At 42.0% G+C, this 16,190-nt stretch overlaps 1 protein-coding gene across 1 annotated transcript in view; it reads right to left on the reverse strand.

The window, feature by feature from the left end:
• Positions 1-16,190, reverse strand: part of PLCG1 (phospholipase C gamma 1) — a 118,359-nt gene that overhangs the window by 45,882 nt on the left and 56,287 nt on the right. The window contains exons 3-5 of the mRNA XM_015410362.1: positions 14,969-15,062; positions 13,210-13,257; positions 588-672 (exon numbers count right to left, since the gene is read on the reverse strand). Of these exons, the coding sequence (XP_015265848.1) occupies positions 588-672; positions 13,210-13,257; positions 14,969-15,062 (227 nt within the window). The remainder of the gene's footprint in view (positions 1-587; positions 673-13,209; positions 13,258-14,968; positions 15,063-16,190) is intronic.

Raw genomic sequence — 16,190 nt, forward strand, 5'->3', positions numbered from 1 at the left:
CTGCTGTATGGGTGGGAACATCTGGATTTCCCCACCTACATGACAACCATTTTCAATAATCCTGTTCCTGCGGTGGCCTTTTGTTTTTTAAAAATCAATACTGAAATACAGTTATACCGATATACCATTGTAAGAATATGTGTAACAGGTTCACTGAATTCCCAGCTTTCCTTTTAAAAAATTCTCTAGCCCCTTTCTCCTTGCAGAGATACAAGAGGAAAGGCATATCTCCACAACGGAAGGAACTAGAAACATACTTTAAAAAAAAGAAAGAAAGAAGAAAGCTGAGAATTTAGAGAATCTGCTATAACTCTAGTTACAATGGTATATCAGCACAACTATATTTTAGTAACAATCTGAACAAAAAAAAATGGCAAAAGGATTGGAGATGTGACTGCTGTTGGGGGACAGGGAAAAGGAAACCAGCCATGGGGAAGCCCTGTTGTCAGTGCACTTTATCAACAGCTGCTAGAAAGTTATTCAGTATGGGAGAAACATTATATCATGATGCTGCTCACAGCAATCGCTGCCAAGAGACGAAGGAGTGAAGAGGAGCCAAAGACACGGCAAGATGCTAAACTACTTACTGTTAACCTTTCTCTCAGAAACCTCATGTTAGGGACTCGGTAATTGACTTGAGACAACATGTTTTTCAAATCCTTTGCAGAAATCCTAGATTATTAGGGACGAAAGAAAAAGATAATAATTATTATGGCGGACGCCACCGTAACGAGTTTACAGTGGGGCTCCTTCTGAAACCTACTGAGGTTTCCTTCTAAACCTAGTGAAAGAAACACGTCGCCTAGAAAATGAAGAAAAAAAACCCAAAACAATTAGATGGATTCAAAGCCACCAATAATCCCCAGATAAGCAGATGAATACAATTTCCAAATGACAATGTTCAGAGAGGTGGCTCTTCTACACCTGTAATTCCTGTATATCTTTTCCAAACTAATTATTTCAGAAGCATTTTTTTCCTGTGATGGCTTTAGAAAAATATAGAAAAACAAACCCGTTTCTTTCCCAAGGAATTTTTGGAAGCTTTTAAAAGGTGCTGGGAAAGGAGTCTTTCCTTCAAAAAGTGTCAAGCAAAAATGCTCATGTTCTAAGATATTTCTCAAACTATTTCCAAAATCTTGTTTAGAGAAACTGGGAGGGGACACAAGCAGTTTTTGAACACATTTAAAAGTCCCTGAAAGTACTGCCAAAAACTACTGCTTGACATTTCCATAGAACTGCTTAATAATATATTTTTGAAAGAGTGCTCCAAGAAACTGCAGGGTTCTTTGGAAACGTATTGAAGATTCCTCAATGTGAACTCCATTAAAGGAGAACACCCTTCCCTGAAAAACTGATAGTTTTCAATTACTGACCTTCTCATGCAATGTGCAGCTACACAAGAATGTTGGGTGTGCTTTAGGTTGCATGATGAACACAGGGAACTACCTCTGTTAGGAAACCAATACCAAGTCAGACTGTTGATTCACCAAGCACCATATTGTGTGTTCCACCTGGCGATTGCTCTCCAGGGTTTCAGAATAAGAAAGGTCTTTCCTAGCACCTGCTGCCTGGGAATACTTGAAGAGGAGATGCCCAAGACTGAATCTGGGATTTTCTACAAGCAGATGCCATAACTACTGGGAGGGGCTGTGCTTTGGTGGTAGAGCATCTGCTTTGAATGCAGAAGGGAGCAGTGGCACTGAGGATTTATCCTCTGGTTAGTAACATCTGAGCCAAACAATACGGCTGTCAGTTCTAGCCCCGTGTTGGTGTGAGCTACCAGCCTTGTCCCTAGCTCGCTGTCCACCCAGCGGTTCGAAAGCTTCAGCGAGTAGATAAAATGGGTACCACTCCTTAGAGAGGGTGGGCACACCAAAAAAAACAACAACCCTGGTGGGGGAGGTGTTAGCTGGCGACCGGAATGCTCAGCTCGCAAGATTGAAAGCCTAAGAAAAATCTCTTCAACTCCGAGAAGCCTGTAATGGGCCGTTCCAGCCAGGCGGTGGCAGTGCGGCGCTGCAAGACCTGGAGAAGCTGACGTCATCTAGCCAAGCCAAAGTGAATATGCCGATGGAACACGTCTGATCCTGCAGCTGGACAAACCCTCGCCGACTGTGAATGCGTGTGGTTTAAAAGATATATGTTGTCCTCCCTTACCCCCATAAACCATTGTTAGTCCCACGTGAATGAGTAACTGTAAATCGCTCAGAGCCAGCAAGCTCTGCAGAATTGAGCGATTAATAAATTTTAAAGATTATTTTTTTATTATTGTTATTGTTATTATTCAATCCCCATCACCTCCAGTTAAAAGGACCAGGTAGCAGGTGATGTGAAAGACCTCTGCCTGAGACCCTGGAGAGCTGCTGTCAGTCTGAGCAGACAATACTGACCCTGATGGACTAATAGTCTGATTCAGTAGAAGGCAGTTTCATGTGAACCTCATGTGTTCTTCCAAAGTAGGACAGGACAGTGGTAAGGCCAACATGGGCCCAGCAAATACCCTGTATGTGATGTGCCCCAAAATATGCTCCAAAGACTGCTGCAATGCACTGGGTTTCTATAGCATGAGTTAATGCAGTAAGAGTTCTGAATACTGAAGAAGACCACTAGTTTACAGTACCGTAATGCTGGAATTAATCCACACCAACCTTTCCTCAGACTTCTACTAGTTCATAGTCAGAAACAAACTCAGCTACTCTTTCTGTGTGAAGAATAGACACATCATTCCCAAGTAAGATGCAGCTCCAAATGTCACTGAAACACACACTCTTCACCAAGTACACTAAGATTTGAAGACTCCAAAAACTGTTACATGGGTAAAGTTTAAATACTTCCTTGAATACTTCCTTGAAAAAGACACATCTATACTACAGTTCACAGAGTTGCCCCAGGCCCAGCCACACTAGCATCAGGGAAGGGCTGTGGCTCAGCCACAGTGCACCTGCTTTGTACAGAGAAGGTTCCAGGTTCAATCCTTGTCATCCCCAGTTTAAAGGATCATGCAGTAGGTGAGACTCCAGAGAGCTCTGATAAGGCAGCTTCATGTATTCATCTTCCTGGATAGCAAACGTATGTATTAACCCTCCCTAGGTCATGTTCTAGATACCAAAGGGACTGGTAGGAGTAATATCTGTATTGTAAAAGATTGAGATGAATAACAGCTCATCACCATTCCTCTACCATATTCATTGGCACTCAGCAAGATCTGAGACCTTCTGGTTCTATGCTCACAATTGCACTATGGATATGACTTTTCACTTATACATTTTTCTTTGGGGGGATACAACCTCTATTGAGTGTAACAGGAGCAGGAAAAACATTTAGACGAGCTAACTAAGCCATGTTAACAACCTCCTATCATTATCCAAAGTTTGGTTCACCAAGTGATTTTTCAATCATCATTGTCAGCTGAAGCAGGAGACACTACACACTACAGTAGTACTCATGACATCTTTCTTCTTCAGTGTCACTGAATCTATAAGGGCCTGTCTAAGAAAGTTAATCTGTTGACAGTGGCAGATATTCAGTTCTTTCCCATTTCAACTAGTTGGTTTGAATTCATGAGTAACTCTGAGGGGCAACCCACAAACAGAACCCTGGCTGATGAAAGGTCAATCTGCCAAAGGCTGTTTGCCAAACAGCTTTATCAGTACCTGATTCAGGGAGAGAAAGATAACCAATAGTCTTACAGCAGTGAATGTTAGACCCACCTTTCAAAAGGGAAAAAAAAACCACACTGAAAGGACATGGAGCTGCCAGTAAATTACTCCCTCACCTTTACTCTCCTGTTTTTGAGTAAGGGGGTTAAATGCGTCACTGCTGAGCCAAGCTAGTTTAATATGCAGTAGGGTCTGGTAACATAAGCAGTGCTATGACTTATCAATAATCTTCATCTGCTTTTGCTAAATATCTTTCCGAAAGAGTTTAAGGAAACGGATAGTTACTTGATTGTATATATGTCAACGGCAGCAAGGATATTATATGCCAAATATTGGAAGACCCAAGAAACACCAACTAAACAAGAATATATTAATAAACTATTAGAAGCGGCGGAAATGGACAAATTAACCATGGAAATGAGAGGTACAAAGAAATGGACATTTCAAAAAATCTGGAAGAGACTATATGATTGGTACAATGAGAATGGACTTAAAGATTAAGCTGATATGGCAAAATTAACATTGGAGTGTGTAGCAATATATAATAATGGAGCTAGAGAATATTAACAAATGATAGAGAACAATGAAGCGATGATGTAGATGTAGTAACAAATTGTAATAAGTCTCTTGGCCTATATGTTGTTTGTTGTCGTTGTTTATGTCTGTGTGTAGGTATATAAGAAAACAATAAAGGTGTACCTTCGGGTACTTAAAAAAAATCTTCATCTGCAGACTGACAGAGATTCTTCTCCTACTGAATTGCTTAGATTTTTTGCCAGCATTTGATGCTGTTCACCACAAAATGCTGGTGATCTGAATGCAAGGCTTGGTGGTTAACTGTGGGTGGCCCTTTTCACATTACCGTTCTAAACTGGAATTTATTCATTGTTGGCCCAATTTCGAGTAAAGTGATACAGGGACAGGGGTTTCATACAGCAAATTTCCTTCCATTAATGAGCCATCTCTGAAGTGCTATGGTCATTTCAAACAGTGCTGCTTCCCCCCCCCGCCCCTTTTCACCATGCGATTTTCCTGACTTTTGGTGAGTGTTATAGTGCTAAACTACTATGGCTCTTCAGTGCTATAGCGGTACCATTGAGATGCATTGACTCAATGCTATAGGGCTCATCTTTGAGTGCTACAAAAAATTTCTGAGGAAGATCGCAGAGGGGGGAAGCAGCATTGTAGGAAGCACTATGAACATTTTAAACAGCACACCACAGTGATTCAGAAGCACAACCAAGGGTTGAAAACAGGAAAAACGCCGTTTCCCTCAAAAGCGGCTCAACCACACTTTGCTAACCCAACACAAGTGGGTTTGATGAACAGGTAAATAAATTCCACTAGCAGCCACTTACTAAAATGGGTCTGTCTGAAATGACAGAAAAAATCCATTAGCAGACAGTTACTAAAACAGAATACAAAAAGCAGTTTGAAAAGGGCCAGTGACCCTGCTTCCACCCCTTGGGAAGGGTAGTAATGGGCAACAACTCATCTTCATTAAATGAGCTTCATAGATACAAGACTATTAGTTGAAACTGAGTTCTGATCAAATTGAAGGGGCAGTCCAAAGTACTGCATGCGTTGTATCTGAGGGTGTTCTTTTGTAGCTTCACGGTTTTGGAGTACATGACTTGTTTTATGTGCCACTGCACTGTATCTTTTAAGCCCAGATTGGCATACAGAAATCCAGGCAGACGTTCAACACAGTTCTCTCACGTGCTAATTAACCATGGCTCATGTTTATCCAGGGAATCTCTCTTCCACAAAACAGAAGAGAGAAGAAACCCATGCCTAAGAATTCACTACCATTTAAGTCAGCCAAATGATGACTGATGAAGCCCAAGTAAACCAGTTTCAGATTATGAGGAATCATCTGGCAGAGGAATGATGTGCTCCTGGCAGCCGAGAAGTGATGCTTCTCCTCACCCCAGGAACAGAGAATGGAGCTCTCCCTTCCATGGCAGAACAGGAAAGTAATGGACTTAATCCAGTTAAACAAATCCTCCCCAGCTGAACTCCTGGGAGATGCATGTCGCAGACAGACAGCCTTGGAGTTTGAGGATTAGCTGCAGTCATTAGGTCAGGAAATGGAACTCAGCAACTATTCATTGATTACTTCCAGATCTCGGTGGACGATAAAAGAGTGTCTACATTCTGAAGGGGGGAAGGGAAACAGAAAAGCTGAATAAATGGGCCAGTGGCCACGAATCAGCTTTTAAGATTGTAAACATTTATAAGAGGTTTAAGTCCATCTTCTCCCCAAACCCCAACAGCCCTTCCCATAAACAGGGATTCCAACAACAGCTGCAAACCCAAGGGCATGGTGCAATCCTCTTGTACAGATTACCAAGTGGAAACATCAAGCGTTGGTGCATGCATTTGACTGCCAGCTTCACATCATCACTCCAGTTGGGAAGCTGTCAGAATACAGCTAAATGGAACCTTTATGTATAGAGGCAACGTACATAGCTTCTGTAATGATAACTCAGTCAAGTACAAGCAGGCATTATAGAGACCTCGCAAAAGAAGGGGTGAAGACAGACATAAGGCTTTTAGAAAAAAACATGGCTGCTTTGGAAGTATCCATATTACACTTAATCCAAAAGTACCTTTCCTCTGCAGGGTTCTGAAAGTGTCCAGCAGAATATTGTATGAACTGGCTGATGTCTGTGATATCTCCAAGAACTCCAGCCTGCACCCCACCCATCCTATTCAAATCCACAGAGCAATTAAACATATACAGAATTAAGAAGTACTGCAAAGTGTTCGACGTTCTTTGCATTCTAAACCATTTTATCACACACCAGTTTTAAGTTCCTGTCCTAAAAGCAACAGGTACATGATGTGACCAGGTCTCTGTACTTGCTGATACAGCTCAAGAAACACATTATGTGGGGGGTGAGAGGAATGAGGCACCTTTCTCCCCCTTCTGAAGTAAACGTACCTGCCTTTTACCTCCCTTATCACAGATGTTCTATGTTTATTCCTGTAAGCAAATTCTTGCCTTTGCCAGGAAATAAATACTCCCTTTTTCAGTTTAAAAAAAAATCCCACAGAGCAGAAGTGCACTTTCTGAAATAAAAGTTTCCTTTTTATTAATAAGGTGACAAATGAAAAGATAAATGTATATGCAGTTGTTTCAGTAGCAAATCTGGATTCACCTGAAAGACCTCCTATACACATTTCGTAATGTTACAGATACCTTGACTCCCTCAATTGCTTTTAAGTGAGTTTCTAAGGGTGAGCTATATGCAATGTGATTGAGGAATCAGTGTAGTCCAGTGGTCAGCACTCCCAGTCTCTGCTAGGGAATGAACAAACAGCTACAGGAGTTCTGTAGCAGCCCCAACACCCCAAACTAGCCCAATCTTGCCAAAGCCTGGAAGCTAAGCAGGGTCAGTACTTGGTTGGGAGACCACCAAGAAAGACAGGGGCAGCTATGCAGAAGAAGTCAATGGCAAACCACCTCTGTTCATCTTTTGCCTTGAAAACCCCACGAGGTGGAACTTCACAAGTCAGTTGCAACTCACCAGAATGAGGATAAGCATTCAACCAGGAAACACAAAAATGTACAGTGAGACTGGGGGGAAAGGTGCCGTCCTTCCTGAGCTGCTGACGCCTTTTTAGGGAAGGACTGAAAAGATCCAAATTGGCACATCGCCTTTTAAACTACAACTGATCTGCCAGGGAAAATTTATTGTCAGAATTTTCCACAAAAGGCTAGCTATGCCCATGAAGACGATAAGGGTCATTCAGACACCCTACTGCGGTAATCTGTCCGGTCTTGCCTATTGTACAAAAAGAAGCCTGTTTATTCCTCTTCCAACAAGGGCTCCCTTTTAAACTCCCCATCCAGTTGTATCTTTGTAACTTCCCCTCTCACACTGGGGATGGAGGAAACACGAAAATTCAGTAACATTTTTTTTTTAAATGAGTCTTACATACACACACAAACCCAAGTGTGAATGACAAAGGCTCATTTATAGTACCAGGCTGGGTTATTATATGTATACAACACACTTAGCATTTCTGTGCTTTGGAAGCATTACCATCCTTCAAATCCTCTGTGATGAGTATTCAGAAAGCAGGTGGCAACAATCTTTTGAAGCCACGATACAAGCTCATCAATATGCACATTATGAAAGATGCAGCCCTCCCTCTCTGACAGATGTTGCCCATTCTTTGTATCCATGCCTCCCCGATGTTATGGGCTGCCTCCATCTCTGCTCATATTCGAATAACAGCCAGCCCAAGGCCTCCTACCAGGACTGAAAATAGGGAGGAAGGGATGGCAGAAGGTGGCAGAAACGCTGGGCAGCTCCTGGCTCTGGAAACACAGCTAAAGGGAATCATTGCTTGAGCAAGACAGGCAAAAAGAGTCAGTTCTGGCATTCACAAAGATTGGTACTAAGTTAAGGCTCCTGTGACTTTCCTGGTTGAATAGAGTAACTCTGGCTCAGATCAGACTTCATGCAAAACCCCAGTTAAGTTCACCAGAACACCTGCTAAATATGATTGCTCAGGGTCTACTAAACTAAGGATCCAAAACCACAGTTTGTAGTGAAGTTGGTTTATTAACCACAGTTTTAAACTACGGTTTCACATGGCATATGAGCACAGACATCCTGGCTTGCTCTCAGAACCACAGAGTCTGCTCTCTGGGCTACAGAGATTGGCCAGAGCACCACAAAACCCTTTCTCCTTTTCTCCTTTCATGGACACCTGATAGAGGTCTCCTCAACCAACAAAACTAGCATTTGTTGAAGCAAACCACAGTTAAATGATCACCTGTAAGTTGCATTCAAGTTTCATGAACTAAACAAATTTAAAATAAAACTGTACTCACTGGACTCTTTCAAGGTATTCAAAACACCCTCTACGCTGATTTTCCTATCGAGAATTCTGTAGCACGATTGAGGAGGTGTCTGTAGTCCATATAGAGCTTTAACTGTTTGGCTGTGGGTTTTATTTGATGTTTTTTTAAAATGGGATGTGACAACCGGAAGTCTACCTTTTTATTAATACTGTTTGCATCACTTTATTAAGTTTATATTACTTTGTTGTTGGTTTTAATGACGTTTTATAGTTGTTACTACATCTTAGACTGCTCCCCCCCCCCGCCACTGTCCAGAGCTCTTGTTGTTAAAGTTTCCTAGGTTGTCCTGGAAAGCTTATGATGGGGGGGGGACGGTAAAAGTAATCGAAATAAATTGTCTCCGAACCAATCCAAACCTCCCCTGAGGTTCTGCAATGCAAAGTAAGAGGCTGCTTGTCTACCTTGGCTAATCATCTTTTTGAGATACTCCTGATAAGGACCCTGGTGCCCCCCACAACGTAGTACGTGTGTTAGAGCTGACCTAGTAGAACCACCAGTTCACCAGTCAAGCCAACAAAACTAGCATTTGTTGAAGCAAACCACGGTTAAATGACCACCTGTAAGTTGCATTCTAGTTTCATGAACTAAACAAATTGAAAATAAAACTGGACTCACTGGACGCTTTCAAGGTATTCAAAACACCCTCCATGCTGATTTTCCTATCTTCTGTAGCACAACTGAGGATGTGTCTATAGTCCATATAGAGCTTAACTGTTTGGCTGTGGGTTTTATTTGATGTTTTTAAAAATGGGATGTGACAACCGGAAGTCTAGCTTTTTATTAATACTGTTTGCATCACTTTATTAAGTTTATATGATGTTTTATAGTTGTTACTACATCTTAGACTGCTCCCCCCCCCGCCACTGTGGGCCGGAGCTCTTGTTAAAGTTTCCTAGGTTGTCCTGGAAAGCTTATGATGGGGGGGGGACGGTAAAAATAATCGAAATAAATTGTCTCCGAACCAATCCAAACCTCCCCTGGGGTTCTGCAATGCAAAGTAAGAGGCTGCTTGTCTACCTTCGCTAATCATCTTTTTGAGATACTCCTGATAAGGACCCTGGTGCCCCCCACAACATAGTATGTGTGTTAGAGCTGACCTAGTAGAACCACCAGTTCACCAGTCATGTAAGTGGCCTGCCAGATGTGAGACACCCCTGTCCCCATTTTTACAGTTCCAAGAAGATAACAAAAGCATGAGGTCTACTGAGCCTCTGGTGGGCTGCTGCCATACATGACAGACGACCCGTATGCATACTGAATCAATGCATGTAAGAGGGGAAGTTGGTAGAAGCACACTCACCCTGACCATATATAATTGCTGGCTTGAATGCACAAAAATCAGCAAATACCATGCTACAGATGATTATAAAATATCTCAAATAATTTTTATATATTTTTTGTTTTATATTTTTACAATGTATTCACCATATATTATTTATCATATAAGCCTTAATACATAGAAAGAATCATATATCAAAACATCTAAGTATTGTCTCTTAATAGATCACAAAAGATATTGCACAACCCCTTTATTAATATCAGTCCTCCTTAATTATACAAAAGTTTTAAGAGGGAGGACTCCTTTAAGTCTATTTTGAATAAGTGCTCAGTCTTCCTCCGACAGAGGTCCAGATATCCTCCTGTTTCAGTGTCTTCCTCAGGGAGTTCAACAGATATTTCCAAGCACAAGTTTGCCAAACACAAAAATATTTATCCAAATTTTTCAACAAACGCTGCAAAAAGTCTCTCTTAGTGAGCTCAAAGCTTCCTCCAAAGTGAAAAGCACGTTATTTGCTGATTTTTGGTATTTCTTACTTACCGTGGGTCCTATTTTGGGCTTGAATGCACAGCATCTACATGGAAAGGAAGTGTATGCACATAGGCTCCCTCTCTGTGACTGGGAGTGCTGGAAAAGCAGCACTCCTGATTGTGGTGATGAAGCCTACACACATACACTACACATACATGCCATGCTCACAATCTGGTAATGACATGTGGGTAGAGGAATGGATTCATTCCCATTGTTCTTCAACATATGAACGGGTCATATGTAGAGGACTCTGTTTCGCTTGGGTGAAGAACAAATCATGCCAGCTGGTGTTTAGTTTATTAAACTATGTATACCCTGACATTCGTCTTGGCTCAAGATGGCCTAAGACTGTAGAGAACAGAGTTCAAAATTGCCCAATCAACTACAAAGATCCCTAGGGAGACTTTGGAACATTCACTGTCTCTTAGCCTAGTCAACCTCCCTTATATGGAGGTTAAAATGCAGGAAGAAACCACTGTGCATGCTGTTCTGAGCACCTTAGAAAAAGAGTCAAATCAAAGTAGACCAGACAGACACTGAGAAGCCAGTCGTATAAGCCAGAAGTCCCCAACGGGGTCCGCCCATGGTGCCCACTAACACCCTTTCTGGCACCCATCAACTGTTTTTAGATTATTATTTCTTTATTTATCGTATGGCAGAATTACACACAGGAAGCATATAACAATAATATAAAATACGTAACCAAGTTGATACAATGGGTATGCAGACTAATTGGGTAATCTCCCTAAATTTTCAATCAACTCAATCACGGCTGGGGAGAGCACAAAATCCAGGTGGGGCTTTTGCCCAGCAAGCGTTCTAACTGGCTGGGCAGATTTAAAAAAAAATATTGCTTGGACAGCAGCTGCCACCAGAACACAATGACCTTCACCGTGTCCCTGAAGGTAACCCATGGCAGTCATTTTGCGGCGGGTTCTTCCTCCTATGCCCACCATCCTGTGTCAGAATTCCAAAAGTGCCCACAGGCTCAAAAAGGTTGAGGACCCCCAATCTAAACAATCCAGCTCGCTCCTGTCGGTTCAAACTGCCAGCTGAAGACTTTTGCCTCTCTAAACAGTCACACCTTCTCCCAAGTACTGCATACCCACAAACAGCACCAGGCTTCAAGGTTTCCAAGAAAAGACAGACAGACAAGAAATCTCTGGAGAAAGGACAGAACAAACTCTATAAGCAACACGGGGGTGGGGAGATCCGGTAGACTATCCAATCCATCAGTTGCCTAGTTGCCATGGCGACAGGCATCTTTGATAAGTTTTCTTGCCCATTAGCTTTAACACCGGTGTCCCCGCCTCACTCCCCCTTTTAGAAATTTAGTGGTAATGGTTACAGCATTTCATCTTTCTAAGGGAAGAGCACTTTAAAAAAATCAATATTGAAAGGTTAACATACTCTTAAGTTCATTAAAGGAGACCTGTGCTGAAAAGGAGAAGAACCTAGAAGTAATAGAACAGGACACGAAAATGGAAGGTCAGGCGGAGAGGGTCAGAGGTGGCGCAGGCCGAGCTGGCATTAAAAATGAGAGTCACTTCGAAGTACATTAGTCCTTTCAGAGGGGTGTTATTACTACCTAATACATTTCAGTGCCCTTACTGTAAAAGTCAATACTATCACTCATTTCCACACATTCATTATGAATATAAAGAAACCAATATCTCTGAACTAAACACACAGCACAATGTCTATTGTTTTTATAAGAACATAAGAGAAGCCAATGTTGGATCAGGCCAGTGGCCCATCTAGTCCAACACTCTGTGTCACACAGTGGCCAAAAACACCAGGTACCTTCAGGAGGCCCAGCAGTGGGGCCAGGACACTAGAAGCCCTCCCACTGTCGTCCCCCCCCCAAACACCAAGACTACAGTTGCCCCAGCCTGAGAGTTCCTATCTATACCTTGTGGCTAATAGCCACTGATGGACTTCTGCTCCATATGCTTATCTAATTCCTTCTTGAAACTGTCCATGTTTGTAGCCGCTGCCACCTCCTGTGGCAGTGAATTCCATGTGTTAATCACTATAGTTACTGACAAATTTAATAAAACCTCTAAAAAAAACTTCCTTCTTGTAATTTTTCAGTTTTTGAGATGGATGGATGGATAGATTAGATAGATAGATTAGATAGGATAGATGGATTAGATAGATAGACAGACAGACAGACAGACACTTCTAAGTTCCATTAAGGGGGGGATATACCAACTTAAGAAACCTACATTCCAACTTGTCTCTAACCAAGGGAGCTCTGACTCGTGAAAACTTTTTCCTCGAAAATCTTGTTGCTCTTTACAATGCTACTGGACTCAAATCTAGCTGTTCTAAGCTCCATGTTTTTGCATAAAGTAAGTTTCAGTTCTATTAAAATGAACAAAGATCTTGTATCACAGTTTAGCCACAGATAAATTTCTCCTCACAATTCAGAATTCTGAACCAGGATTAAATCTAGACGAAGAATCTCAGCAGACCCTAAAACCACTGCCTTTCTCCAGCTATAATTTAACACATCGTGTCCAGTTAGTAACTCACATTAGTAAGCCAACTCTACTGCTTGAGCAGATCTACTTGTCCAAGTAAGTAATTTATATTCCGCGTCTGTGCATCATCAAGAGAGTAAGCACTCAACATGGTGCTATGGGTTGCTTCAAAAAATTAATTCCAGTTATTGCTTCTGTTTGTGTCAGGAGAAAAGAAACTACCACCCACTTTTCCACTACAGCACAATACTTATTACTCAACCTTGGTTATCAGACAGTGACCAGAATTCACTATTTCATCATATAAAACAGAACTGACATTTATACAAATTTGTAGATATGCTCTAATTTTTAAAAAGCCGCCATACTATTTACCTGTCCTCTCTGTTGCGATCGACTGAGTTGAACTGCTTTCGAAGCCACCTGAGAAGAAATATGTTTAGAAATTTAAATCTGTCATCAACTGCACTTTTAATGTGCAGGTTACCCAACATTGGCCAAAAAACAACTACTGTGTTTCCCCAAAAATAAGGCACTGTCTTATATTTATTTTTTCTCAAGAAGACACACTAGGGCTTATACCACAAATGCATAGAAATCCTGCTAGGGCTTATTTTTTGGGTAGGTCTTATTTTCGGGGAAACAGGGTACGTACACGTATCTCAAGCACATTTTCTCCACAAAAATCGAACAAAGAAAAAAGAGAGGGAATAAGAGGCAATGCCTGTGTAGTGTCTGAAGTGTCTGACTAGGATCTGGGAGACCGGGATTCAAATCCCCACTTGACCACGGAACTTGCTGGGTGACCCTGGCCACTCACACTCTCAGCCTAAACCACCTCACAAAGCTGTTATGGGCATAAAATAGGAGAGGAAAGAACCAACAACACTGCCCCAGCTCCTTCAAGGTAGGACTGGATAAAAATGAACTACAGAGAAGTGTTCTTTTTCCCATTTGCACCTCTAGGTAACATACATGTGTTAAATCTGACAGAGAGAATTAAGTCAAGTGTATTCAAAGAGGCGAAGGTGCCAAAATTCTCAGTATTCCCCTTCCAAAACAAGCCAGCTGGGGGGGAAAGGCCTTGGACAACTCTTTGATCCATACTCACACATCAGCCAATAACAAAAGCCGTTCTAAATCTTATCTTGGTTAGCTGTACACATAGTGCCTCAAGAGGGATTGCTTGGACAGTGCTGGAGAATATGATGGGACATAAGTAAGAGAAGAGAGATGCTTCCCACATGGGGATGGGCATGGGTTGTTGCTACAGTGCTGCTGCAGCTGCAATGGGAGCCAGTTAGGTGTAGTGGTGAAGAGTGGCGGACTCTAATCTGGAGAACTGGGTTTGATCCCCCACTCCTCCTCCACATGAAGCTAGCTGGGTGACATTGGGCCAGTCAGTTCCCTCAGAACTCTCTCAGCCCCACCTACCTGAAGGGGTGTCCGCTGCAGGGAGAGGAAGGGAAGGTGATTGTAAGCCGCTCTGAGACGCCTTCTGGTAGTGAAGGGCAGGGTATAAAAACCAACTCTTCTTCTTTTTCAATACACCACAGTGGCCACAGGGCTTCCCACATGGCAGGTTTCCCTATAGATTCCCTGCCCCAGTCTACTGTCAGCAGCCATCTACCACCACCATTGCCCTTTTTGTTCTCTACCATACAAGGCTTTTGACACCTCAGTGTTTTTTTTACTGCAGTTATACCCCCCCCCTTTCCACCCCAAAACTTCCATCAGAACAACTAAAAAAGACCTCATTAAAAAAGGAGGAATTCCGCCCCCTTCTGGGCCTTCACATCTCTAGGTCAGATGGGCCCAAGGTCACCCAGCACCCATGGCAGAGTGGCATTTAAACCTGGATCTCCTGGATCCCAGTCTGATACTCTAGACATTGCACCACACTACACACACAATGCAAGAGGTTTCACTCTTGGAAGAACAATAAGCCTCTAAATGAAATTAAGGGAACATACATTTTCATCATTCAGTATGAACACACATTGTGGACATTTTGTTACATGCACAGGATCATATATATATATTTTTAAATGATTGGTCGAGCAGCAGGCTAAATGATAGCCCCACGACCCCCACCTGCCTGCACTCACTTTCCTGCTGTCGATTTCTGTTTTACCTTTCAATCTGCAGTGGGGTAGGAGCCTTTAAGGTATCCGCCACAAGCCAGTTCAGCCCTTTGATCCACATGTTGACTTCGTCTTCGGATGTGGCTGTGAAAATAAAGAACCAAGCGGACATATAAAGATACGAGGCAGGCACTGACCCGGTTTCCATGCAGGAAGTCCCTGCACAGCTGGCCTCTAACCGGAGGAAGCTAATCCCACTGAGTTTATAAATTATAACAGAGCATTCCGAGAAGAACCATTAAAGGAGAACAACATCCCTGGACATTCATGACTGAAATACTTCTCCTGTCTTAAGCAAAGAAGGGGTGTATTTTTTGTCATCCGCGACAAGCTCGTCGATATCTGGTCAGCTGTGTCACCTGCGGCTTTTGAGAGATTCCTAAAAATGTTCAGACAGGACAATATTTACAGACTGTAAAAAATTGACACCTCTGCTCCTCATTGGCCAGGGGACTTGATGTATGTAAGAGCAACCAACTAGCCAGTGTTTCAAAGGGATAATCATTTTAGTGGCCATGCTTACAAAGGTTTTTATGGACCAAGTCACGCAACCAAATTGGGCCACTGGAAATGTGCACTGCGTGGGTCACACCAAGCACTGCACTTGCTGTAATGGTTGTGGGATTGTTCTCCAACATTCACACTATTGGCTTATTTAGAAAATGTATCTGCTGTCTCTCCAGAGACCTGCTCAAGGTTGTTCACAAAGTAAAATATATTTAAAATGATAAAAACACCACAATTTTTTTTTAAAAAAGAAAAAGACAGCAAACACATATATTCTATCGCTCAGTCAATTTTGGGTAGATTTGAGGTGGTGCAATAAACACAGGGCAAGAAATAAAACACATTCAACAATTCCTTACCACTTATTCGGAACATTCACAATCCATGCTCTCTATCAGTGGGTTCTCAAGGTGGTGAACAATGATTAAAAACAATACATATCCCAAAATATTAACTCACAGGAGTAAAAACAGCAATAAATAAGGAGCCAGTCAGCTCATGATAAAAAATTTAAAATCCATTTGCAATATAGACCAATACAATAAAACCATTAGAAAGCCTATTAAAAGAATAAGAGTTTAAAAGAATTACTGGGTTTACTATTTGGAAAACTGCCTTGCTCTTACATGTAAAAGCCTTGGCATGACAGCCTATCCTCGTATAAGAACCTGTGCACTAGTTTAGATCTTTTCAGCAGTTCCTCTT

This window comes from Gekko japonicus, unplaced genomic scaffold, assembly GCF_001447785.1.
Source record: "Gekko japonicus isolate JY-2015 unplaced genomic scaffold, Gekko_japonicus_V1.1 scaffold200, whole genome shotgun sequence".
NCBI lineage: Eukaryota > Metazoa > Chordata > Lepidosauria > Squamata > Gekkonidae > Gekko > Gekko japonicus.